This window comes from Malus sylvestris, chromosome 4, assembly GCF_916048215.2.
Source record: "Malus sylvestris chromosome 4, drMalSylv7.2, whole genome shotgun sequence".
Lineage (NCBI taxonomy): Eukaryota > Viridiplantae > Streptophyta > Magnoliopsida > Rosales > Rosaceae > Malus > Malus sylvestris.
The window spans coordinates 6616837-6643856 of NC_062263.1; the positions used below are offsets into that span (position 1 = coordinate 6616837).

The window sequence follows — 27020 nt, forward strand, 5'->3', positions numbered from 1 at the left end:
GTTGATTATATAGCGATCTGACAAACATTATGAGTGTAGAAAATATGTAGTAATTAATGAAAGAAGTCTAAACACACCATAATCATTTATATATAATGAATTAGTACAATATTTTACACTTTAGAACCACATAGAGTTCCTATGAGGTTCAAATTTGTCACTATCTTCATCATCTCTATGTGTAGAATGAGTGTATTGTGAAGAGTAGTTATCAAATGATAAATCCCCAAAATAGTTTTGCATGTAATTGTTAATATGCCACCCATATGGATCCGAGATTGGTTGAGGTTGTCCATAAGAAAAATCATTTGAAGATTGAGGCTGGGATTGATTTCATGAGTCGCTCGATTCCATCCCAACAGGAATGGGATATGAAGGGTAGGGAAATGGTTGGTTATGAGGATAACCATAGTTACTACTTCCCAATCCAACAGAGTCTGAAGTTCTAGATAACGAGTCATCTTCTTGACTTGACAAAATCTTTTTGCCTCTTTCTCTGCGAGTATAGTCCTTCCCTATGGCACCAATTCCTGGTCCTGCCTGCCTACTGCCATGGTCATCATCCTGGGTTGCATGCGTGAAGTTTGCCTCACCAGTGAAGGGGCTCATATATCCGGGAGGTGGTGGTCCATAATAGTTTCCATATCCACCACCACTACCTCCAGCTCCACTACCTCCAGCTCCACTATGTCCTTCATCATTCCCACCTCCGGTGGTAGGTGAGTCTCCTGATCTTGTACTAGAGCTATCATTAGTATCAGCACGATGTTGTGGTTGTGTAGGATTGGAAAAAGGTGGAATTCCAGTGTTGCTTGGTCTTGGCTGCAAAAGTTCTTCGAAAGAGTCAGCGCTGCTAGATCCCACCTCCTCCTCTAATACTCTTTCTACATTTATCCCTTCATTACGTGCTTCTTCAGCAACTCTGGGAGCTGGGTTGCCTTCATCATCATCTAAATGAAGAGGTCTAATCCATTGAAAAAGTTGGTTACCCTCCGTATCATCATCTTCACCAACAATATCAAACACATCTAGTGGGTCACCACGGTCGACATGATCGATTTCTGCTTCCTTATCTCGAATTTGAAGCTTCATGTTGTAGTAGCAATAAACTAATTTTTCCAAGCTACTATGAGCCAACTTATTTCTTTGCTTTGTGTGGATGAGTGCAAATGTGCTCCAATTTCTTTCACAAGCAGATGAGGAAGCCGTTTGTGATAATACTTTTATTGCTAACTTTCTCACAGTTGGTGCATCGGTCCCATACATGATCCACCATTCAGCTACAATGAAAAATAATGTTGATAAGCCTAATAACTCCAACAAATTCTATTATAAACTTATAGTGAAATATGTTTATACTCACTAGGAGACATATTTGTTCGAGCATCCACTGATGTTGGTTCTCCAAATGTTCTTCTTGCATCTTTAAACCATGTTAGCTGAATACAATAAATTGTGTTAGTTTAATCCAACAAAGTAATTATTATAATTTAAGTAATTGTGTACCTCATTTCCAAATTGGCCAACTGCTGGTGATGCAGGGTCTAATTTATTGTATACATTATGTACAGCACGTATAAGGTTACCATCATCTCCAACACCGGGTCTATATTGGTATCGGGGATTCAAATAATATGCTGTTCAAAGAAACACATACTCTAATAAGATAAATAATACTTATGCAACTAAAGAAATGAATTGCAAATTATGACATAATTTATATCTGCTGCATGCAAATCGTGGTATAATGTTTTATACCATCGGTCTTCAATTATTTTTACGACCCACCTTGCACCATGTTTTCTTTCCAATTCATCCTTCACTACACGCATCAACTCATATACAGCCCCCATAGTAGGATACACTTCTGTGTTAACGATCCGTAAAACTTTGTAAAGAGGTTCAAACACTTGACACACATGTTCTGTTTGACTCCAAAAAGCATGATCAAGCACTATACTTTCCACCATACGACCTGTATTTGAGCGGCTGAAATTGTGGTTGGCCCAATCGTCACTAGTGAATAGTTGCTTCAACCCTGCTTTCTTCTTGAGTAGGCTGTTTAATGCAATATAGTTGGTGGCGAATCGAGTGGTAGCTGGACGAATAATTTCTCCTCTGCAAAATTCACGCATCTTTGCCAACAACCAACCGTGATTGTAAATATAATTAGTGATCGTTCTAGCTCTTTTGACCACAGTAGCAACATTCTCTCTCTTCCCCATTGCCTCAAACATAAGATCAATACAATGTGCTGCACATGATGTCCAAAACACATTATGATGCTTCATTAACTTTTTTCCAGCTTTGACAAATGCAGAACCGTTGTCAGTCACGACTTGGACAACATTATGCTCTCCCACCTCCATGATTACATCCCTCAATAATTTGTAAATATACTTGTAATTCTTTATATGGTCTGAAGCATCAACAGACTTCAGAAAAATTGTCTTGCCCTTGGAGTATACCATGAAGTTGATGATAGATAATCTGGTCGGGCCGGTCCATCCGTCACACATGATTGTGCAACCATTAGTTTCCCACTTTGACCTCAACTTGTTAACATACTCGCCAATGTCTTTATACTCCATATCCAAATATTTGTTTCTTATCTCATAGGGAGTGGGAGGTTGTACTCCAACACCGGCCTGTTGACATCCCACTACCATATTTTTGAAATGATGTGATGAAGCCTTCGCAGCAGGGACATTTTCATAGATAAAGAACTTGCTAATTAGACGCCCCATTCCCTCCTTCACATTACCTCCCTTGAAATAACTCCAAACACTCTTTTGACGTGCGTTGGATGACTTATATAAACTTGGGGCTATTGGTGGTGTTGGTTGTGATTCTCTAAGACTGCCTCCCCGTCTCATTTGTGCACCACCACTTGTCCCGGAACCTTGTCCCCTATTAGGAATTTTATGAAGGTGTTCTCTTTCCCATGCTGACTGTTTGGAGGCACGTAATGCTTGTTTCAAACTGCGTCGTTCTTCAGGTCCCATGTCATCATCACATTCGTCCTCATCGTCATCCTCATCACTGTCAACCGCTTGGCCATAGACTTCTCCCCGTAGCCCAGCTCGAATATTTTCCATTCCTTGTGTCATCTTTTCCTTCTGCTGTTTTTTATTTTTTAATAATGTGCTGATGAATGCCTTCACTTCTGGGGGGACATTATCGCATCGTTGGACATTTTTTGATGGATCTAATCCACTAAGATGATACTTCAGTCGTGTCACTCCGCCATTCTTCATTACCCGACCACAATATTTGCAAATTGTGCCATGTTTGTTTCCGTCTATTGGGTCTCTATGTTCCCAAGCTGGATCACGTTTACTTGACATCTTAAACGTACCTATATTTATTTTTCATTAAAATTAGACAATTATTTTTTGATAAAAATAAGAGAACCTAAATAATAAAGTTATTCTACAGAAGAATTAAATACAAAGTAAAGAAAATGATTGTAAAAAGTTAAGTAATTATACAAATAATATGGAATAATAAAACCTAATATTAATGAATAATAATCCAATTTGATAATAATTCAATTTAATGAATAATAATCCAATTTGATAAAAAAAATCCTAATATAAAACATGGTGATGAATAATAATCCAATTTGATAATAATAATCCAATTTGATAATAATCCAATTTAATGAATAATCCACCAATTTGATAAAAAAATTATCCTAAATTAAAACATGGTGATGAATCATAATCCAATTTGATAATAATAATCCAATTTGATAATAATCCAATTTAATGAATAATCCACCAATTTGATAAAAAAATTATCCTAAATTAAAACATGGTGATGAATAATAATCCAATTTGATAATAATAATCCAATTTGATAATAATCCAATTTAATGAATAATCCACCAATTTGATAAAAAAATTATCCTAAATTAAAACATGGTGATGAATAATAATCCAATTTGATAATAATCCAATTTAATGAATAATCCACCAATTTGATAAAAAAATTATCCTAATATAAAACATGGTGATGAATAATAATCCAATTTGATAATAATCCAATTTAATGAATAATCCACCAATTTGATAAAAAAATTATCCTAAATTAAAACATGGTGATGAATAATAATCCAATTTGATAATAATAATCCAATTTGATAATAATCCAATTTAATGAATAATCCACCAATTTGATAAAAAAATTATCCTAAATTAAAACATGGTGATGAATAATAATCCAATTTGATAATAATCCAATTTAATGAATAATCCACCAATTTGATAAAAAAATTATCCTAATATAAAACATGGTGATGAATAATAATCCAATTTGATAATAATCCAATTTAATGAATAATCCACCAATTTGATAAAAAAAATTATCCTAAATTAAAACATGGTGATGAATAATAATCCAATTTGATAATAATAATCCAATTTGATAATAATCCAATTTAATGAATAATCCACCAATTTGATAAAAAAATTATCCTAATATAAAACATGGTGATGAATAATAATCCAATTTGATAATAATCCAATTTAATGAATAATCCACCAATTTGATAAAAAAAATATCCTAATATAAAAGAATAATAATCCAATTTGATAATAAAAAAACCTAATATAAAAGAATAATAATCCAATTTGATAATAAAAAAATCTAATATTAAAGAATAATAATCCAATTTGATAATAAAAAAACCTAATATTAATGAATAATAATCCAATTTGATAATGAAGATGGTAAGGGAAATAAAATAATAAATAATATTAAACATATTAAAATTATCCTAGGGAATAATTATACAACATTACTTAATTACTTAAAACAATTAATATTAACATTACTTAATTACTTACAAAAATTAACATGCAAGTATTAATTACTTAAAAAGATTCACATACGAGTCCACACAAATTTATTTGTTGTTGTATAAATTACAATAATATAAATTTAAGTTTGTAAACTTACCTTAAATATTGAAGCCTTTGTGTTCAAGCTTTGGAATGGATCTGGAATGACTTTGAAAATGGTAAGGAAAATAAAATAATAAATAACATTAAACATATTAAAATTATCCTAGGGAATAATTATACAACATTACTTAATTACTTAAAACAATTAATATTAACATTACTTAATTACTTACAAAAATTAACATAATTAACATGCAAGTAATTACTTAAAAAAATTAACATACGAGTGCACACAAATTTATTTGTTTTTGTATAAATTACAATAATATAAATTTAAGTTTGTAAACTTACCTTAAATATGGAAGCCTTTGTGTTGCTTGGCGTTGGAAAGGATCTGGAATGGTTTTGAAAATGGTATGGGAAGAAGAATGTAAGTTAAAATTCGGTGAATGCCTCTGATGATGAAAGAATGTAAGTATATAACAGACATTGACACTGTTTTACATGTGAAAGACATTGACACTGTTTTGCATATGAAAGACTGTCACACGCTTTCATTATTAAAGCAGTAGTATTTGTTGTGCATGTTCTGAAATTGCAAAAAGTTCTTTGGATTATTGTATCAGAGAGGTAGACATAGGTTTGGAATGATTTGGTTTTCAATAATTTGGAGCATTGGATGCTTTTTTTTTCTAACATGCCATCACTCAGACAGTAAAAAAAGACTGAATAACTCACACTCCACCACACACACACTTCGAGACCCCCCCCACCACACCACACACGCACACCACACACGTACTACCCTATTCCCGAATCCTCTCAGTCTCTCTCGAATCCTCTCAGTCTCGATCTTTCATTTCCCACTCCACTACCCTATTCCCGAATCCTCTCAGCCTCTCTCTTCTCTCTTCTCTCTCTGAGGTCGGTCTGAGCCTTCGTTCTCACCGAGAAGTTCTCAGTCTTCTCCCTCCCTTCCCCCTTCTCCACTTCTTCCACACACACACACAGAGACATCATCACCGAGAAGTTCTCAGTCCTCGTCCGTGTCTCCGTGTCTCCCTGTCTCCCTCTGCTCCTCCCATCTCACCCGCCCTAAACCCAGCCGTCGACACCACTCCTTAACCGTCCGTGTCTCCGTGTCTCCCTGTCTCCCTCTGTCTCCGTAGTCCAAGCCGTCGACACCACTGAAGACCACGAACTTGTCCCAGCCGTCTTGGATTCGTGAGGAAGACGATGTTCCAGGCTCCTACTTCTCTTCTTCCCCTCTATTACTTTAAATTTTTGTAAAGATTTCAATTTTTCTGCATGTTGCACACCTTTGTTGTACTGAAATTGATTTTAGGGAATGAGGGTTCTATTTTTGTACAGATTGCGATTTATCTGCATGTTGCTTGATTTTTGTACTGAAATAGATTTTAGGGATTTAGGAATTAGGGATTCAGTTCAGTTGCTTTGAATCCGAATTTGGGGATTTAGGGATCGGTTCATTTGCTTTGATTTTTGTACTCAAATCGTTCTTCTCGGCTTGTAAACATGTTGATTTTTGTAATGAAATCGTTCTTGTCGGAATCCTGTATTGTAGATTCAGTTCATTAGGCTGGAAATTAGCATTTGGGGATTTAGGGTTTCGGATTATTTGCTCCGGCCGTGTTCTCCGACGAGTCCATACCAAATATCGCGATAGTTTCGAAAATATCGCGATAGTTTCGAAAATATCGCGATATTATCGATATTATCGATAATATCGCGATATTATGCCGAAAACTAGTTGGATAGTTACTAAAATATCGGGGTCCCCAAAAAACGATAATATCGGCGATATTTCGCCGATATTATCGATATTTTCTACTGTGGTTCTCGGTACTATTTACTTTAACAAAAAATCACATTTTTACACTAAAAAGTCAATCCCGGTACTATTCACTTTACCCTTTATTTTGTCCTTATTATTAAAACTCAAAATTTTCAAGCCCTTTTCATTAGTTTTCCTTTTATAAATTGACGTTCACTGCTTCCGAAGATTCTTAAACGTACTAATTTAAAATTTTTGCATGGAAAAAGAAAATTTAGAATTTGAAATCCTCTGATTTTTAAGTTTAAATTCTATATAAATAAGTGTCATTTCCACCATCACATGTCACCACCACCTATCACCACCACTCACGATTATCATCACCATCATGGTTGCCGGCACCACTATATACGGTTGTGGCCCTTGTCACTAACACCACCGATATCACAACCCACAGCCACTACACACTATCATCACCATCGTCACTACCACCACTACTGTTACATTTTCTAACTAGTATCTCTCATATATATTAATGACTATATATATACACATTAAATTTCGTATTCAAATTTTATTGTTATTTTAGGTTAACCAAACAAGAAAATTAAAACAAAATTTAAAAATAGAAATTCTTTACTAGTCTTAAATTTCTCATCCAACAAAGTGTTTGAAATATCGTGGATATGCTTGATATTTCCACGGAAATATTAAAAAATTCAGGGAACGATATGGAAAGGGCGTGAAGTCTAAACTTCACCTCATATCCGCGATATTTTCGAAAATCAGTCAATTTTCTCGATATTTCGATATTTCCAGGAAATATCCATTGTTTGCAGACTTGTGGTCGCATTTTTTAGGGAGACACAAGATGAATGACAAATGTCTTTTGTTCTCTCTTGAACATGAATTATTTTTGCGTTTTCAACTATACAAATCCGGGATTTCAAGATCAAGCTTTGAATTCGATGTATTTATCTAGTGCACGGTTTCTGAGTACCAGCAATACCAAGATGCAACAACTGATAAGGAGGAATACGAGGATAAGCCTATATGGACGAATGAATGAACTTGTGGTTGAGAGAGATTGAGGGAGAAGTTTTAATATCGACTTCCAGCTTTGTATTATAACTTTACTTATTTTGGAAATGTGGATCTATAGTAGTGCTGATATATTTGCTTTTTAGCATTTGATCTTTGCTTCTCTCTCTCTATCTTTAGTAGTATTATTATCAAACTGATCCCATAATTAGAGTTTTAAATTCCTATAGTTCAGGACTTGTCATGTTTAAATTTGCTAAAATGGATTTCTGTTGAGAATTGAGATTTTGATTCTCGTTTGAATTAATTTTTCCTTCTCACATATCACATACTATTGTTTACATTTATATATACTAAAACCCAAACTCAGCGTTACTGTTCATTAATGGTGAACTACCTAAAACGCCCCTCAATTTAGTCATCAGCCAATGCTTTTTGCCTTTTTGTAAAGTAATATACCGCATATGCCCTTTCTATCCACCCGTTCTTCATTCGTGGAGCCTTTTTTTTAGTCTATTCTTGATTTTTTAAAACCACATACAACATTTGTGGCATAGAGAAAGATAAAATAATAATTAAAAAACTGGTGGCAAGACAAAAAATATATTTAAAAAATATGAGTTGAATCAGGCCATATGGTTTGTGGCATGGTATAAAATATCGATGATATCGGAAATATCGGTATTTCAAAAACATGGAAATTTCGATGGAAATATCGGGATATTATCGATATCGATAAAAATTGAATAAAAACCACGGAAATTGTAAGAAAAACTTGGAAATTTTTCTTGAAACTTTGGAAAATGTTTATTTAGTCAATTATCTATTAGTTTATCAAAAAAAAAAATTAGAAGGAAATGCATTACATGATGGATTTAACTAATTTAAGTTGATTATACAGCGAGCTGGCAAACACTGTGAGTGTAGAAAATATGTAGTAATTAATGAAAAAAAGATTAAACACACCATAATCATTTATATATAATGATTTACTACAATATTTTACACTTTATACATTGCATGGTAAGATACATGAGTGAATTAGTACCACATAAAGTTCCTATGAGGTTCAAAATTTTCACTATCTTCATCATCTCTATGTGTAAAGTAAGTTTATTGTGAAGAGTATTCATCAAATGATAAATCCCCAAAATAGTTTTGCATGTAATTGTTAACATGCTACTCATATAAATATAAATATTTTAGCATATAATCACTAAAATATAAGTGATATATGGTGGTTACGGTGTTGGAGGAGTAAAATGGGAGGGGTTCAAATCCCCTTTACAGGCACTCATTGTTGTAAGGCAAGTTTGTCTATTGTGATTACAAAGTCAAGGATGATGTAGATAACAGTATAGGCACTCATCTGATTGGATGTACACAGGAGCGGCTGCCTTGATTGCCATAAGACTCCAACACTCCTATATAAGGAGTTTATATAGATCACATATTATTTCTCCAAAACAGAGCTTAATTATAAGTTTTCAAATACCATTCCTATCTCCCATTTTGGTTTTGTTCTGCTTTTAGTCTTCCACACAAAGAAAGATAGAATAATAATAAAAAAATTGGTGATAGGACAAAAAAAATAATTTAAATGTGAGTTAAACCAGAGCACATGGTTTGTGGCATAGAAAGAAATAAAAAAAATTATAAAGAAATTGAATGCATGGAAAAACAATTATTAAAAATTGTAAGAAGCCCGCCTGTCTCACATTTTGGTTTTGCTCTGCTTTTTGTCTTCCACACAAAGAAAGATAAAATAAAAATAAAAAAACTGGTGGCAAGACAATTTTTTTTTTTTTTAAATATGAGTTGAACCAGGCCATATGGTTTGTGCATATAAAATAATAAAAAATTATGAAGAAATTGGATGCATGGAAAAACAATTATTAAAAATTGTAAGAAGCCCGCATGTTTTCCATTTTGGTTTTGCTCTGCTTTTTGTCTTCCACGTGTTGATCTTCTGGGCCGTTTTGTGATTAGTTGTGTATTTTCTTGGGTGCCATTTTTTGACACTTCTGTGGTAAATTTTGTGTTGAGTTTTAGTATATGTAAATTTGGGTTTATGTGATTTTGAGGTTTTAGAGTTAATTGTTTCCTGTGGGTTTTTTGTGGGGGTGAGGCTTATAAAATACTGGAGTTTTGTTTATGTGTTGGTATTATGACTATTGCTGTGTTGTTTGATCCTGATTTTATTTTTAGCAAACTGGTGGCAAATATAGGTCACAAATTTAGCCCACAAAAGCTGCTGGGACCCACGAATGAGAGTGAAAAGTGGGTCTTGTCCTGTAGCCAACGGCTACTTTTCTTCATCGGGTAGTGGTGGTAATTGGACCATTGGTTAATCCAACGGTCCACATTCAATTTTTTTTTTGTTTTATATTTATATATTTATTGAATCCAACGGCTTAAATTGAATATAATCAAATCTAACGGTAAAAAAAAGATCTAACGGTCCAAATGTAAATCCAATGGCTAGAATAATCTTAAAATTTATCGGAATTTAAATATTTTTTTCCAACGGCTAGAATAATTTTTTTTTTTTAAGTTTATGTGGTTTATCATGATTTTCATGTATTGATTTAGTAATTTTTCAAAATTTATCGGAATTTAAATATTTTTAGGTTAAAATGTTCATAAAATTAATTTAGGATAGTCTACATAATTTTTTTTTAAAAGTTAATTTTAAAAAAATTAGCCTTAATTCATTTTTTGATAATCTGGGGCTAAAATTTTAGGCCAAAAGGGTTGGAGTAGAAAAGCTGTTTCTGGGCTAAAACCTAAATTTTCTGGGCTAAAACCTAAATTTTCTGGGCTAAATATTTTTAGGTTTTAGGTCAGGATTGGAGATGGTCTTATGGGTGTATGATTTGGTTCTGTTTTGTGTTTTCAGGTAACGGTGTTGTTCGTTTTTCCCAGGTGTTGTGTTGCCGTTTTCGCACTAGTTCTACTTCAGGTATGTCATTCTTTTTTCTTTTTTTCTTTCTTTTCACTTATTTCAGCTTATTTTCTGTTCTTGGGTAAATCTGATGTTTAACTTAGAGCGTAGAAACTAGGGAATAATGATTAAAAAACTTATGTTTTTGGATGAATCTAATGTTTAAATTAGAGTAGAGAAAATAGGGAATAATAAATAAAGAGCGAAAGATAATGGTTTCTTACAATTGATGTGTTAGTGGAGAATTGATTAGCGGATTGATTGACAACAATATGTTAAATGTTTGTTCAAATTAATCACATTGCTTTGTTCTTAGGGTTAAGCTTTGTGTGGTGACAGTTTCCGAATTAAAAAAATGTATGCTTTGTTTGACCAGGGTAAATGGAAAATATACCTCCGACTCCTATCGATAAATTACAGCCTTATGTAAAGGTGGTGAAGATAAGAGTCCGAATTTGCAGGATATGGAAATACTCAATTCCCGGAGCTGTTCAAACATACACAGCTCTGCACTCTGTGTTACTTGATGGAATGGTGAGCAGTTGTTATTCATTTGTATTAATTATGACTGGTAACAAGGGTAATTAACACTAGAAATAACACTTTGTTCTATCATGTTTTTTTTTGCATGCTGAATAATAACCCTTAGGTTTATTTAGACGAATAGAGTGTGTGATCAGTCTTTTGATCTTAATTTTTAATATGACTGTTTCTATTTAGGTTAATCTATATATACATGATTGATATTCAATTTATACATATTCATTCTTCTCATATACAATCAAATTGGTATTGTGATTTGCTTATTGCTTGGATTTCTAATATTTTATTTTTTTGATGTTGTTAATTGTAAAGCAACATGCTGTTGAAGCTTGCACATCAAACCTTGACTGTGGAATTGTTGCTTCCAAAATAGAAGCTGGCAACTGTTATGAAATTATGGATTTTCGTATCAGTAGAATGAAGGGTCAATAAAGGGTTGTCCCGCATGATACCATTCACCGGTGAAACAATTTTTAAAAAATTGGCAAGTGTGTTTCCGCTGATCCCTTGGCATCACTTCTTTTTATAGGATTATTACACACTTTATCCTCAGCTTAACAGAGTTGACATCCTCACAAGTAATAATATATATATATATATATATATATATGTATGTATGTATATATATATATGTATGTATGTATGTATGTATATGTGCATATATAAATGTATACATTTGTTAAAAAATTATTTGTCTTTATTTTGTAAAATAGATTTTAACAACTTAATTCTATTTATTGGTTGAAATGCAAGATGTCATTGGTCATGTAACCAGTATACAACATTTGGAGCGAAAACAAATTAATTAGAGAGTTACTCAAAAGTGATGTGGTTATTCAAAATAGAAAAAATTAGATTTTCATCCCTTATTTTCATATTACATTGATTGAAACCTTATTAATTTTCTAATTTAGATCAAGGTCCTTTGACTTATTCCACGTCATCATTTTGGTATTTAAAATATTACACATCATCATAAATGAAATCTGATCCCTATGTGCATTTAAGGCAAAATAAACTATATGAGTAAGTTTAAAACAAAGAAAATCCATTTGAACTTCTCCATTCTTCTTCTTCCCTTATGCAAATCTGGAATTTACAACACCCCAATCCCAATTTTCTCCATTTTTTCTCCATTCCTGAATTGATCCAATGCATATATGTTGAATAAACCTTGTAGCATCAATGGTTTTATCGGCTTGTGAAATTTTTGTGGTATGGACAAGGCAATGCAGGCATCGCTTTCTCAAGGAATCTGGTTGATTCAAATATGCATAGACTGTAGAGTGAGCGGACTATGTAAAAACTGTACCATTTGAAGTCATCTTCTTTTATTCTTTATATTTTTTTCTTTTCCATTTATTATTATATATTAGTCTTGATTATTCAATGTTTGGTTGGCTACACTTATATCCATGGTTACATTTTTAATCTACATGTTTCGTTCTAATATATCTATTGCTATAATATGTTTTGGTTGATTCAATTTCGTTTTACATAAATATATATGGGTACAAAGTTTTTGGAGAACATTATGTAAAATGGTTTTTAAGGCTCTGCATTTTATGTACCCACATATGCATGTCTATAAAACAATGTGGTATGATGTACATTCTTTTCCTTGAGTTTTTAAATGTACCCATGAGTTTTCTTGTAAATTTGGTATGTACCTAAATGCTATTTATGTTATGGGTACATAAATTATTTTTGGTCTAAGTTTGTGGGTACATTATTTCCCTTAATACTACTCAATGAAATTCACAAAAATATGTGCAGTGTGCATGAAATTTTATTGCAGAAATTGTTTTTTTTTTTAATTTTTAAGTCTCATAATTCATGAGATTTGTACATATATGATCCCATAATTTTTTTGAATTTTTAAAACTTTAAATTTCTTTTAGACTTGATCGATTGATTAAATCTCATAATATAAGGATTTTGAATTACATAAATTCTTGAATTTAAATCCCTTAAATGTTGGGCTGCAATCAATATTTTAAATTACAGTTTTTTATTTAAGATATCAAAAAGATGACATGGAAATATAGTAATACTAAAATATTGAGGAATACAAAGTCAAATGTCTTTGATCAAAAAATAAAAAACAATAAGATTTCAATCTAACAATTAAGTTGACTAGGGACCGGAACCAAAATAACTCTTCAAAATATCAGGTTGTTTCTCCCCTCTGCTTACTGTAATTTTAAATTATTTTTTATATCTATTATATTTCTGTTACAATAGTTTTAAAGTTTCATCTGCCAAATTGTATGTTGTTAGGCAATTATATAATACTTATAACATTGACTGTCTACTTTTTTCATATAATAATAAAATGCATTTTTTCTTGTTGTATGAAAATTTGTTTTCAATTTGCTTCCGCAACAGAAAAAAAGAACTGAACGTTACATTATGGGGAGATGTTGCAAAGAATTTATGTTCTTTGTCAATGCGAGCATTGTCTGCACCAATTGTTGTTTTCACGAGTTTGAAAGTAAAGTTATACCGAAATATTTAATTCCATTACAAATTAGCCTATTTCATATCTTTATTGTCCTGTTTTTAAATATCATATGGTGTAAATTGTGTTGACCATCGCTTACAACACAACTTTAAAACATTTATCGTCTCTCATTCGTTTTTTTATATCATTTATTATCAATAATGAAATAGGTTTTTCTCATTTTTATTTACGAATCTATGCTTGCAAACTTTTAAATTATATGATATGACTTTATCTAGAGTCTTTGTTAATGTTCTATTCATGCTTTTTCCATTATTTTTCCAATTCACAGATAAGATTGTGTTGAATACGACTGGTTCCTCACTTTTCTTCCTTGATCTAGACATCCCAAAGCTAAACTCATTCAAATCAGTGTGGGTACATTTACGCTTCTTCAGAGAGAATGAAAATATACCTATTATTTTTACAACAAAAGATGTTATTTTTACAAACTTATTCAATTCACATTATCTTTTAAAACCTGCAGGTTTTCTAATTGCACAGAGGTTGTGAAAACACTGCCACCCTCTTCACAGTAGGTAAATGAAGCTCAAATTTTACAAACTGCCAAAAGAGTGACAATTGATGAATTAGCATTCCTGGATCTGGATTTATATAAGGTATAAAACTTTAATATAATTTTTTATATTTTTTTTAAATTTGATAACTAAAATTTTTACGAATCTACTCAAAATTATTTGCATGCTGACTCCTCCTTATACAAATATCTGTAAAACCATTTTACAGGATGACACGTTTTTGTGCAAAGCATCTATCAGGCGTTTTGACACAAGATTTGACTGGTCATACAATGCTTGCCCAAATTGTGTAAAATAGATGCATAAAGATCCAGCGAGTAGACAACTGGTTTGCCAAAAACATCCCAATCAGATTCCAACGCCTTGGTAATATGTAACATCCTGTGTTTCAATTTTCTGTCTTGCAAATTTAAATACAACCTGTCACCTTTTTTTTCTGCGATTTATATATAATTAATAATTTATGCTCTTCCTCACTTAACATAAATACTATTTCACGTTTAATGCATTGGTACAAATAAAATATTTCTCATTTGAATGATTGATTGCGTCAAATATATATCATCCCAATTTTTAAATATAGGTACAAAGTAAATTTGATTCTTGAGGACCACACCAATGAAATCATTGCTTTGGTAATTGGTAAATCTGGCGAAAAGCTTTTTGGAGTGCCTTGCAATGATTTGGTCCTAAATTAGAGATTGATGGATAAACAACAATTACCCAATGAGTTTCTCAGATTGATAGGGCATAAAAAAATTTATCACTTGCGTTTTGGCAATAGAAGAAACATCTTTAATTCAAGTGATGTGTTCATTTACAATGTCTCTGATGATACAAGTAGTGAGGCAACAACTCCACAAACATTGGTGAGGGAAATTACTATGTCCTCAATTGTGGTTTCATCTTCTATGTCAACACCAGATGTAACTGCAGAATCACACAGTGTGAAAACGAGAGTCAGTGAGAAGACCTCTTTTTATTGGCAATGAACAAAGGTTTATTTCCTATCTTTCCTTTGTACAAGTTTTAAACTGTTGTCTATTCATTTTTTCTAACATTTGTCATCTATTTAAAACGGTGATGTAGACGAAATATCAGGACCAAGTGAAAAAGACTTTGATCAAGTTCCCATCAAGCTGTTAAAAAAAAAAAATCACCTTCGACACCTCCAAAGGCAGATTTGACTCCTCTAACAAAATAAGGCCGAATTGGATTAAACATCCTCGTGGTCATAGGATACTTACGTGATGACCCATATGGTAAAAAAATTAGGAATTAAGCCCCTGTGGTCAACACCGTTAGCAAATTTAGCCCAGAAGTAAAGTTTCTGTTAAAAATCTGTTAAATGTTGGATAGAATTGTATTTTCATGTCCACTAACAAAAAAACCATCCTAGCATTGCTGATAAACTACACCCCTACATCTTTTACCGATCAACAACGTGAACTCTAGTACCATCGATGGTCGCCGCTTCTCTTAATCTTTTCCTCTTCTCTCTCTTTCTCATCTGTCTCCTTGGTTCCCCCACTCATCTTTCTCATTTTGCTCATGGCACAATCCCCGAATACAAATCAACATTAATTTTGCAAACAAATTATCTCTTTCGATCTCCTTTCTACTGTTTTTGCAATGAACACTTTGTGAACTTTGTTGTAGTTCTATGCGGAGGATTTGTTTTTTCCAAAATTTGACTGATTAAAATATGCAGTATTTCCAATGCTTCTGCACATTTGGTAGGATAATGCTCAAACTGCTTGGAATCAAAATAATCAAAAACCAAAAACCCAAAAAGCACCAAATGTATAAAAGGTAAGGACTAAGAAAGAACACAAAATCCCGCTGCCAAGTCGACGAAGAAGTCTCCATGGAAGAGATTAAAAACTCTACCGAGCTCCCATATAAGGAGGAGGGAGATTTGGGAATTGGTTGAAATCCCAGAACTTAAAGTCCCAGTAGTAGCAAGATTTGGGAATTTTGTTCGTGCTTTAGAATTGGGAACGTCACGAGGGTTTTAGCTAAAGCTATTGGCATGCTACTAACTATGAAATGACCATCTTATCCTCTCATATGAGACTCACGTACATGCTACTGATAGAGGAATGACGAAAGTTTTAATTTTGGGTATAAATCCTAACATACTTAGACCACTGGGGTTTAAATCCGAATTTTTTTATCATAGGGCTATCTTCCGAATACCTTATGACCATGGGGACCATTTATCCGATTAGGCCAAAAAATAATAGGTGGCAATACTTCACCATCACCTGTACATTTGATAACCTTTTGTGTACAAATGTTGCTGCTGATGGAAAATTATGTATAACTGCTACAACAAAATAGATGACTATGTTGTATTAATGTTCATGCTTTAAACCACTTTCTCTGCATGTTTTGAACATAGCGTTTCATACAATTTTCAAACCCATAGCATCGCGAGGGCACTACTACCTAGTAGTATCTAATCATTAATTATTGATTTATATGTGCATTGTAGTTTCATATGACATTTCCTAAAAAATAATTTTAAATTTCCATATTTTTGAGCAAATTTCCATCATTTCTATCGAAGAAAATCGATATCGATATTCGATATATCCATCGATATTTTCACAAATTTACTTATCGATATTTCCACCGATATCGATATTTTAATTACTGATCCAACATATCAATTTTTTTATTTTTGGGTAGTCCAAATAGGTAATAGGAGGGGCCCGCAATACCATGTAAGCAGATAACAAGGATACTAACAAGGAGGCAGATTGTCTGCCTTCCTATTTGGGTGCCCTTCCCATCCCCTCTTATTTGTGTGGTCACGGTTAAGCCATGTCAACATTTTATATTCTTATTGCTTTTTGTCTTATTATCTCTATAAAAAAAATTAATATAAAATATTGACGTGGCTTAATCGTGACCGCACAAATAAGAGGGGATGAGAATGGCACCCAAACATGAGGGTAGACAATCTGCCTCCTACTAACAAAAGATTGTAACTTTGAGGGACTATAACATTACAATGGAATTGAAATCCTAATTTTTTTTATATGACATTGCAATAAGTTATTGTATGAAGTTGCTATTTGACACAAATTTGAGACCGCAAAAAGGGTAATTTACCCCTGAAATTTCATTGAGCCTTGAATTGTACTAGATTGTAGGCGCGTGTGTTCAAAATTCGAATTTGGAAGTGTGACAAAAACATAGTTTAAAATTTATTCGATACGGTCGATATTTTCATGGAAATATTAAAAAAAATAGAGAAAGTATGGGAGGTGAAGTGTAAATTTCACCTTGTATCGGAGAAACTTTTATGTTTAGGCTAAAATCATTGTTAAATATCATAGAAACCCTTGTATATTTTTCTTCCAAACCAATGCTTGACAATCTCTAAAGTTTTGTTTTAAATTTTCATCATTTATATTGAAAACAACTGATATTGATATTGATATTTCTACAAATTAACATATGGATATTTCCACAAATATCGATATTTTAAATACTGAACTGGAGAGAGGCCTAACATGGTGCGGCTAGTCCTGGACAAGCACGCTCAGTTTATAACAGCGACACGAATCCGAAACCCGCACCGGAATGTCTATAGTTCCATTGGTTTCAGTTTTACCAGGAAGAAACTGAAACGATGTCGGCACTTGGCTCCTCCAAACGCCACCTCCTTGGTGGAATTGGAGCTCCCGCTCCTTCCCTTTCCCTTGAACGAGGTTTTCACTTCAATTTCTCTTTCAACTCAATCTTTTTATTTTTCTAGTCTGAACTTTGCGGCGTAAGGGAGCACTATGCTCTAGCCAACTTGGCTACGATTATGTTTGCTGTTGTTTTTTAACATGATTATTTTTTTGTGATTTAATTTAGTTAATATTTGGATTGCTTTGAATGATTAATTCTTTTGTTTGTATTTATTTCTTACAGTAAGAACAATTCTTTCTTTCTAATTTTTGAAAAACTGGTTATCGAAATTTCAGGTTGTTGATGCACAAAATCAGTGAGGACTTTGGTACAACAGAAAGTGTCAAGTTTGTGACCTTGGCTAGATTGCTCCGGCCACTAGTGTGGATAAGTATGTAAATGGATAGAGACAGGGAAGCAAACACAAGATGTACGTGGTTCACCCAGATTGGCTACGTCCACGGAATAGAGGAGTTCTCATTAATTGTGAAAGGTTTACACAAGTACATAGGTTCAAGCACTCCTTTAGTGAGTACTAGTGAATGATTTAGTACAAATGACATTAGGAAATATTGTGGGAGAATGATCTCCTTTTATAGAAGAGTTTCTAGCTTTGTTCTGACATTGACACGTGTCGTGTTGTGATTGGCTTCTGATGTTGACACGTGTCACGCTGTGATTGGCTTCTGATGTCGACACGTGTCGCACTGTGATTGGCCTCCTGGTTGGAGGGAAACTCTTTTGGGTCCTTGACGGTATAACATTGAACAGTGCTCAGTAGTTTCGGGATTGGTCAAGTATGGTACAAACAGTGCTCCCCTAAGTTCCCGAGTTAGAGAAGCTCCTCGTTTGGGGACTTGCAAGATCCAAGCCGCTGAGTAATCACGAAACTTCTAAGTACTGAAGTGTGGTATCGTTTTCACTTGCCTTATCTGTCTCATAGGTAGATGTGGCATCTTCTCTGAAAGTACTTTTCCTCCATCCAGGGGTGGTATCCTTAACCGGTGGAGATGCACAAGGTAATGTATCAATTTCACTTGAAGCTTACTTGTAGTTTTAGGCTTGGTCAAGCGTGATACAAACCATGTAGTAGGAGTCCCCCAAGTCGCCAAGCTAGGAGATCCGCCGAAAGAGGTGACAAATAAGGTAAGTAATCAGATCTCCTAGCAATCAGTCCCAGATCAAAAGTTTGATTTCGAGTTTCGGCTGATTGTTCTCATTCTCCCTATCTTGCAGGCAGCAGGAAAGATAAAGAGAAGAAAAAGGAGAAGAGATGATATGAGATACTTTTGCTTTTGAAGAAGTAACTTTCCACAAGCTTATTCTTGAACTGGGCTGGAGGGTTTTCTGGTTTCCTCCAAAGTATAAGGTCGACTCAAGAATTTGAGGGTCAAAACAAGTCCATCAAATCAAGAGTGCGTTCGACCTTAATGATATGGGATACTTTTGATGTTGACAAAGTAATAGATGAATCGGCATGTGTTCTGTTGCGCTTGTCTCCACATGCTTCCTTGTATCCTTCTCACTTGCCCTATCTGTTCCTCAGGCAAATGTGGTATCTTTTCTGGAAGCATAAGATTTTGAAGATGAGTACTCGAGAGCAATGCCAGGTAAGTAATCAGGCAAGAAGTTCTAGGTAGTCAGTTCCTGACTAGAAGCTTGATTCCAAGTGTTGACTGATTGCTCTCTTTCTCCTTGTCTTGCAGGTAAGAACAAGGCCAAAGGAAAAGACAAGGAAAAAGCATGATATGGGATACTCTTGCTTTTAACCCTGATGAAATGAGATAGTCTGGCTCTGGTGTGGCTTGTTTGCAGAGGTATTATCAGGGGGAAAATAAGCTGAGTATTTCGAGAAACTCTGCTGAGAGTGCCATCTCGGTTGTGAAGAAAAGTTGAGCATTTTTTTTATTTGCAGGTTTGCTTGGCTGTAGAGGATGAAGGTCGACATATATAGGAATTATCCTAACAGCGAGTAGTAACGTTGTTCCTTTACCTTTCTCGGTCATAGCAATGTAGTGGAAGCTGCAAGATTCACGTGTTTTAACTTTGTCAGAGCACTTTGAAAAAGTGGTCTGTGGTATCTGGAAAGCTGATGTTGCGTGTGAAGATTGCAGATAAGCTTTATCCAAGGAAATCTGGCTCTCGAAGTTCAGAGAGCGGTGCCTCTTCGATTTTCGAACAAGCAATCATGTCGGGGACTGGCTCTCGAGATTCGGAGAACGGTGCCTCTTCGATTTTTGAGAAAGCAATCCTGTTGGGAGTCTGGCTTTCGAGATTCGGAGAGTGGTGCCTCTTCGATTTTTGAGAAAGCAATCCTGTTGGGAGTCTGGCTCTCGAGATTCGGAAAGCGGTGCCTTTTTTATTTTTGAGAAAACAATCCTGTTGTGAGTCTGGCTCTCGAGAGTCGGATAGCGGTGCCTCTTCAATTTTTTAGAAAGCAATCTTGGTAGAAGTTTGGCTCTCGAGATTTGGGGAGCGGTGCCTCTTCGATTTTTGAGCAAGTAATCCTGTTGGGAGTGTTTTCTCGATGTGAGTAAAGGTTGGGCATTTTTTGCCAGTCTGCCTCGCCACGGAGCACGGAGGTTGACACACACAGGGACTTTCCAGTTATCAAGCAGTTGTGTTGTTCCTTTACCCTTGTGGGTAATGGTAGGGTAGCTGGACCTTCAAAATTTATGTGTCTAAACTTTGTTAGAGATCTTTGGCAAAGTTATCTATGGTACCCGAGGAGCTGATGTTGCGTGTGGGGATTGTCGACATATTTTACTCAGGAAAATTTGTTTCTCGAAATCCGAAGAGTGGTGCCTCTTCGATTTTTGAACCAACGACCCTGTTGCCCTTTCTTTTATAGGGGCACCAATTGTGTACAAGAAGTACATTTAGAGAGTTATTGCTTGTAGGAATTTTCCCCTTATTTTGTACCTTAGAGATTTATTGCACCTCATTTCTCCTTCATCATTTCTGAGAATGTCTAGCTCATCCGACCGTCGTTTTGACTTAAACTTTGGTGAAGAGGCAGCCATGCCTTCTCAAGACAACATATGGCGCCCATCCTTCTTATCCCTTACTGGTCCTCTTACCGTTGAGGACTCTATGATGAAGAATGATATGACCGCTGCGGTGGTGGCCATGAACCTTCTCACTCCCAAAGATAACAGACTACTTTCCAAACGGTATGATGAGTTGGCTGTTATGGATTCTCTGGCTCTCAGTGTTCAGTGTGCATGTTCTGTATCTAATATGGCCCAATGCCTATTTGCTCGAACCCGCCAAGTTGAATCATTGGCGGCTGAAGTGATAAGTCTCAAACAGGAGATCAGATGGCTCAAGCATGAGAATAAACAGTTGCACATGCTCGCACATGACTATGCTACAAACATGAAGAGGAAGCTCGACCAGCTGCAGGAATCTGATGGTTAGATTTTACTTGATCATCAGAGGTTTGTGGGTTTGTTCTAAAGGCATTTATTGCCTTCGTCTTTCGGGGCTGTACAGTGTAATGAAGCTCCAAATGATCAACCTTCGGTGCCTCCTCCTTCTGGGGTTCTGCCTAGTACTAAGGCTCCGAATAATCACCCTCCGGTGCCTCCTCTTTCTGGGGCTCTGCCGACTGCTGAGACTTCTCCTGAGCAACCTTTGTGAAGGCTCCCTCTTGTTTGTTTATTTTGATTCATGTATATGTACATATTTATAACTTATCGGATATATCAATAAACAAGCTTTGCTTCATTTCAACGTATTGTGTTAAATACACCAAGGTCTTCTTCACTAAGTTCTTTGAATTTTTTCTTTTGTTGAAGCTTGTATGTTGAAGCTTTGTGAGTAAAGCATGTATGTTGAGGTAGCGCTCCCTTAATTTCCCGAGTGAGGAAAACTTCTCTGTTGGAGACTTGAAAAATCCAAGTCACTGAGTGGTCGTGAGACTTCCGAGTATCAAGGTGCAGTAGCATATGGTAGGGTATTTAATGATGAAGCAAGGCATTGCACTTATATGAAGCAAGGTATCTAGCTCTACTGGAGGAGGTAATATATACTTTCATTGCTACATTTTCTCTGATTTGATGACAGCATGAGTTATGAGTGTTGAGCAAGTAAGGTGGAAGAAATTTTGTTAGAATAAACGAAAGAGTAACATACACCCGCGAAAGTATATTGAAACAATAACCAATCGTGCGATAAGTTTTTAAGAAGATGCTTTTGCTGCTGTTGTTCTTCTATTTTAGGTGCTTTGCTTTTACGAGCAGTTTTTAGTAAACCACAGCATACTGAATTAGGCCTTCTTGTCTCTGAATTATATGAGGTTGGAAAAATTCATGGAGATTTAAGTCAAATTGGTATTGCTAGGGAATTTGTGAAGTTACACTCGACAAGCTATTGAAAGTCTGTTTGGTTACTTTCGCAAAGCTGCTATTGATAAGCAGAAGCACTTAGTGAGATAGTCGTAAGTGTTGTGAAGATATGATGTAAAATGAAGATGGCCTGCCACCTGTCCGCAGACAAATACCTTTCAAATGGCACAGTAACATCGTAGCTATTGTGCTTATCTATAATCAAGTAGTTTTCTGTAAAGTTATATACCATTGATAATAATAATATGCAGCACCTGGAAAGTATTAAGGGTAATATTGTAAATACACTATCAAGGGATAATACTTAGAGGTTAAGGAAAGTTGTTAGTTGTTATGATTTAGTCTACACAACTTGTATATATACTTTCAGATTGTAATCTTATTCAATTGAGTAAAATGAAAATATATTTTCTCAATATGGTATCACTCGCCCTCGTCCGACGACTTCTCTCTTCGATCCCCAATCTTCCCGCTTCTCTGCTGCTCCGATCTTGATCTCCGATCTTGTCGATCTTCTCTGCTTGTCGATCTTCTCTGGTTGATCCTCGTCTCTGCATCTCTGATCATGGCTCCTGCTGTCTCTTCCTCTACGGCATCAGATTCTCCAATTCTTCCACCGTCTGAAGCTTCAAACCCTAATTCTTCGAATTCTACCTCAATTACCATACAGAAATTTGGATCTATGGTTCCGATTAAGCTTACCACTACCAATTACCTGACATGGAGTGCTCTTTTCGCTCCAATTTTTCGTCGCTACAATCTCACCGGTCTGATTGATGGTTCTTCGCCGGCGCCGCCTCAATTTCTCATTGACTCCTCCGGCAATCGTAGTCTTAATCCGGCGTATGTTGCTTGGTTTGAGAATGATCAAAACATTCTCATCTGGATCAATTCAACTCTCTCGGAATCCCTAATTCCTTATACTGTTGGAGTTTCCTCGGCTCGAGAACTATGAGCCAAATTGGAATCTCGCCTTGCTGTTGCCTCGCATTCTCACATCCACGAACTTCGATCTCGTCTTCGAAGTCTCACTAAAGGAGATCTCATAGCCGCTCAATATCTTCAACGCACTGAGGAGATTGCTGATGCTCTTGCTAGTGCTGGTGCTCCAGTTGACGATTCAGAATTGATTTTTGTCATTCTACATGGCTTACCTCCTGAATTTGACTCGTTTATGGATGCCATTCAGTTTCGTCTTAGTTCAACTACTATTGATGAACTCCATGGTTTGCTTCTTAGCAAAGAGATCCAACTGACCAATCGCAAGCAAAGTACACCGGTGTCTTCTTTTCAGGCCTACAACACCTCCACTGGTCTTCTTCCTCTGCCTGTTCCTTCTATTTCTCAAGGCTATGTTGCTCAGCAGTCGTTCTCTTCTCACAATCAAAATCGTGGAGTGGATCGCAACTTTACTCGAGGCAACCACAATTATCGTGGCACTTTCAGGCAGAACAACAATCAGCGATTCTCCACTTTCAATCAAGGAAATAATCAGCGTTCAAATAGGGGACCTCGGCAAAATTTTTCATCAAACAGGAAACTTTCTTGTCAAATATGTCGTCAATTTGACCATGAAGCTTGTGACTGTCCTCATCGCATGGACCCTCACTATAATGGCAAGTCATCCCAAACTGCGTTGGTTGCCAACACCTCCAACTTCTCTTCTCCATGGATTGTCGACTCTGGAGCCACTTCTCATATGACCAACAACTATGCCACTCTCCAGAATCCTGAAGCCTACACAGGACCTGAACAAGTGTATATTGGTGATGGCGAAAGTTTGCCTATCACTCACACTGGCTCTTCTTCTATTACAACTTCACATAGTAATTTTGCACTAAAAAATGTTTTATTTGTGCCTGGTCTGAAGCATAATATCCTCTCTGCAAATCAATTTCTTATTGATAATAAATGCTCTATGCATCTTTATCCCTCTCACTTTACTGTGAATGATCTTTCTTCGGGGATGATGCGTTTTAAAGGCCCTGTTCAGCATGGTTTCTATCCATTTTATCCTTCTTCTCAGCATGGTGACAAGCATACAGCTCTTATTGCTACTCCAAAAGCTTCCAGGACTCTGTGGCATGGACGGTTGGGCCATCCTTCAATCAAGATTTTAAATAAGCTAGCTTCTCAATCTTGTATCTCTGTGTTCCAACATAAGACTTCTTCTTTTTGCTCAGCCTGTGCATTAGGAAAGTGTTATAGATTGCCATTTGTATCCACTACATGTACTACCACGAAACCATTAGAACTCATTCATACAGATGTTTGGGGACCCTCACCTATAGCTTCTCAGGATGGTTTCAGGTACTATGTCATATTTGTGGATGATTTTACTCGATACTGTTGGTTCTACCCTCTGAGATACAAATCTGATGTACTATCAGTCTTCATGCAATATAAATCTTTGGTTGAAAATACTCTGTGCACCAACATTATTACCTTGAGATCTGATTCTGGTGGTGAATACATGAGTACTATGTTCTCTACTTTCTTGGCATAACATGGCATCCAACATCATTTATCTTGTCCTCACACACCCGAACAAAATGGGTGTGCTGAACGCAAACACAGGCATCTTGTGGAAACTGCCCGGACTCTTTTTGCCGCATCTAAAGTTCCTCACTTATATTGGGTCGATGTTTTTGCAGCTGCCATCTATCTCATTAACAGGTTACCCACTTTATCTCGGCCCTCACCTTGGGAGTCTCTTTTCAAGAAATTGCCGTGTTATAACACACTCAGAGTTTTTGGTTGCCTCTGTTTTCCGTGGTTAAAGTCGTATACTTCTTCTAAGTTGGATGCTAAGAGCAAGCCTTGTGTTTTCTTGGGTTATAGTCTCAATCATAAGGGGTACAAATGCCTTGATCCGGTTACAGGAAGACTCTACATCTCTCGGCATGTTCTCTTTGATGAAAGCACATTTCCATATTATGATCTTTCCTCTTCCTCTCCTTCTTCCCCTTTAAAACCTCCAAGTCCATCCTCTGCTATTCCATCTTCCTTAACTTTTACATCCCTTACTCCACCCTCACCATCATCTCATTTTTCTGGCACATCCTCCTCCCCTCCTCCCACTGCACCACCACCACCTCCCCCTTCCTCCATAAACAATCACCCTATGTAAACCCGATCTAAGTCCGGTATTTACAAACCTAAAGCTTTTACTGCCACAAATCATCCTCTTCCCTCTCATTTGTCTCTGGATTATATTCCTACAACCTATCTCCAAGCCTCTAAACACCCATATTGGCGCCAAGCAATGCAGGAGGAATTCAATGCTCTTCTTCATACTCAAACATGGTCCCTGGTTCCATATACTTCTTCACAGAACATAGTCGGCTGCAAATGGGTGTTTCGCATCAAACGAAAACCCGATGGCTCCATAGATCGCTACAAGGCTCGGTTGGTTGCCAAGGGCTTTCATCAGCAGGAAGGTCTCGATTACACTGAAACATTTAGTCCTGTGGCTAAACCTGTGACAATCCGAATCTTACTCACCCTAGCTGCTCAATTTGATTGGTTTTTGAACCAACTTGATGTCAGTAATGCATTCTTGCATGGCACTCTTTCTGAATCCGTGTTTATGCAACAACCACCCGGCTTTGAAGACTCTACCAAGCCCCATCATGTGTGTCAGCTTCATAAATCGTTATATGGTCTGAAACAAGCTCCCCGAGCTTGGTATGATAAGTTACATGCTGCCCTTGCTTCTCTTGGCTTTGTTGGTTCTCAAAGTGACCACTCACTGTTTGTAAAAAAAGACAACTCCTTGGTCTTTGTTCTAGTGTATGTGGACGATATTTTGGTTATTGGGCCCTCTTCTGTTGATTGTCAACATGTGATCACAGAGCTCAGCAATCTGTTTCCTATTAAGGATCTTGGTCCTTTACACTATTTTCTTGGTCTCGAGGTAAAGCGATCTTCTACTGGCATTTTCCTCTCGCAAACTAAATATATTCTGGATTTGCTTTCCAAAGCCAAAATGGTTGGTGCAAAACCCTGCAACACACCACTGAGCACTTCAAAGATTGCTCATGATTCTTCTCTTCTTGAAAACGCTTCTGAGTATCGGTCCTTGGTGGGTGCTCTTCAATATCTCACATGGACAAGGCCGGATCTTAGTTTCGCTGTCAATCTTGTATGCCAGTTCATGCACACTCCCAAAGTATCTCACTTCCAAGCTGTCAAGCGCATACTAAGATATCTTAAGGGCACCATTGATCACGGTCTCTGGTTCTCAAAGTGCTCATCTTTTCCCTCTATCAAGGCCTTTTCCGATGCTGACTGGGCTGGTTGTGAGTTAGATAGGCGATCCACTGGCGGTTACTGCATCTTTCTGGGTAATTTTCTTATTAGTTGGAGCGCTAAAAAGCAACCCACTGTTGCTCGTTCTTCTACCGAGGCAGAGTATCGTTCCCTTGCAAACACTGCTTCTGAAATCACTTGGCTTTGTCAATTACTTGCTGACATTGGCTATTGTCTGCCTTGTTCTCCTCAACTTTGGTGTGATAACGTATCTGCTATATCCCTTGCCAAGAACCCTGTTTTTCATGCTCGGACCAAGCATGTCGAGATTGACTATCATTACATCCGTGAAAAAGTGGTTGCCAAGCACATCTCCCTTCACTACATCTGCTCCCAAGACCAAGTCGCTGATATATGTACAAAATCCTTATCTGCAGCACGTTTTATGTTTCTCAGAGACA

At 35.9% G+C, this 27020-nt stretch overlaps 1 protein-coding gene and 1 pseudogene across 1 annotated transcript; one reads left to right on the forward strand and one right to left on the reverse strand.

Moving 5' to 3' along the window:
- Positions 1-53: 53 nt before the first annotated feature.
- On the reverse strand, positions 54-5620 carry LOC126619523 (uncharacterized). Its single transcript, XM_050287914.1, has 6 exons — positions 5259-5620; positions 4963-5003; positions 1724-3358; positions 1507-1637; positions 1364-1439; positions 54-1280 (listed from the first exon to the last, which is right to left on the reverse strand). The coding sequence occupies exons 3-6, from the start codon at positions 3345-3347 to the stop codon at positions 334-336; spliced, it is 2778 nt and encodes a 925-aa protein (XP_050143871.1). The 5' UTR covers positions 3348-3358; positions 4963-5003; positions 5259-5620; the 3' UTR covers positions 54-333.
- A 4984-nt stretch (positions 5621-10604) lies between these two features.
- On the forward strand, positions 10605-18279 carry LOC126619755 (uncharacterized; annotated as a pseudogene).
- Positions 18280-27020: the final 8741 nt, after the last annotated feature.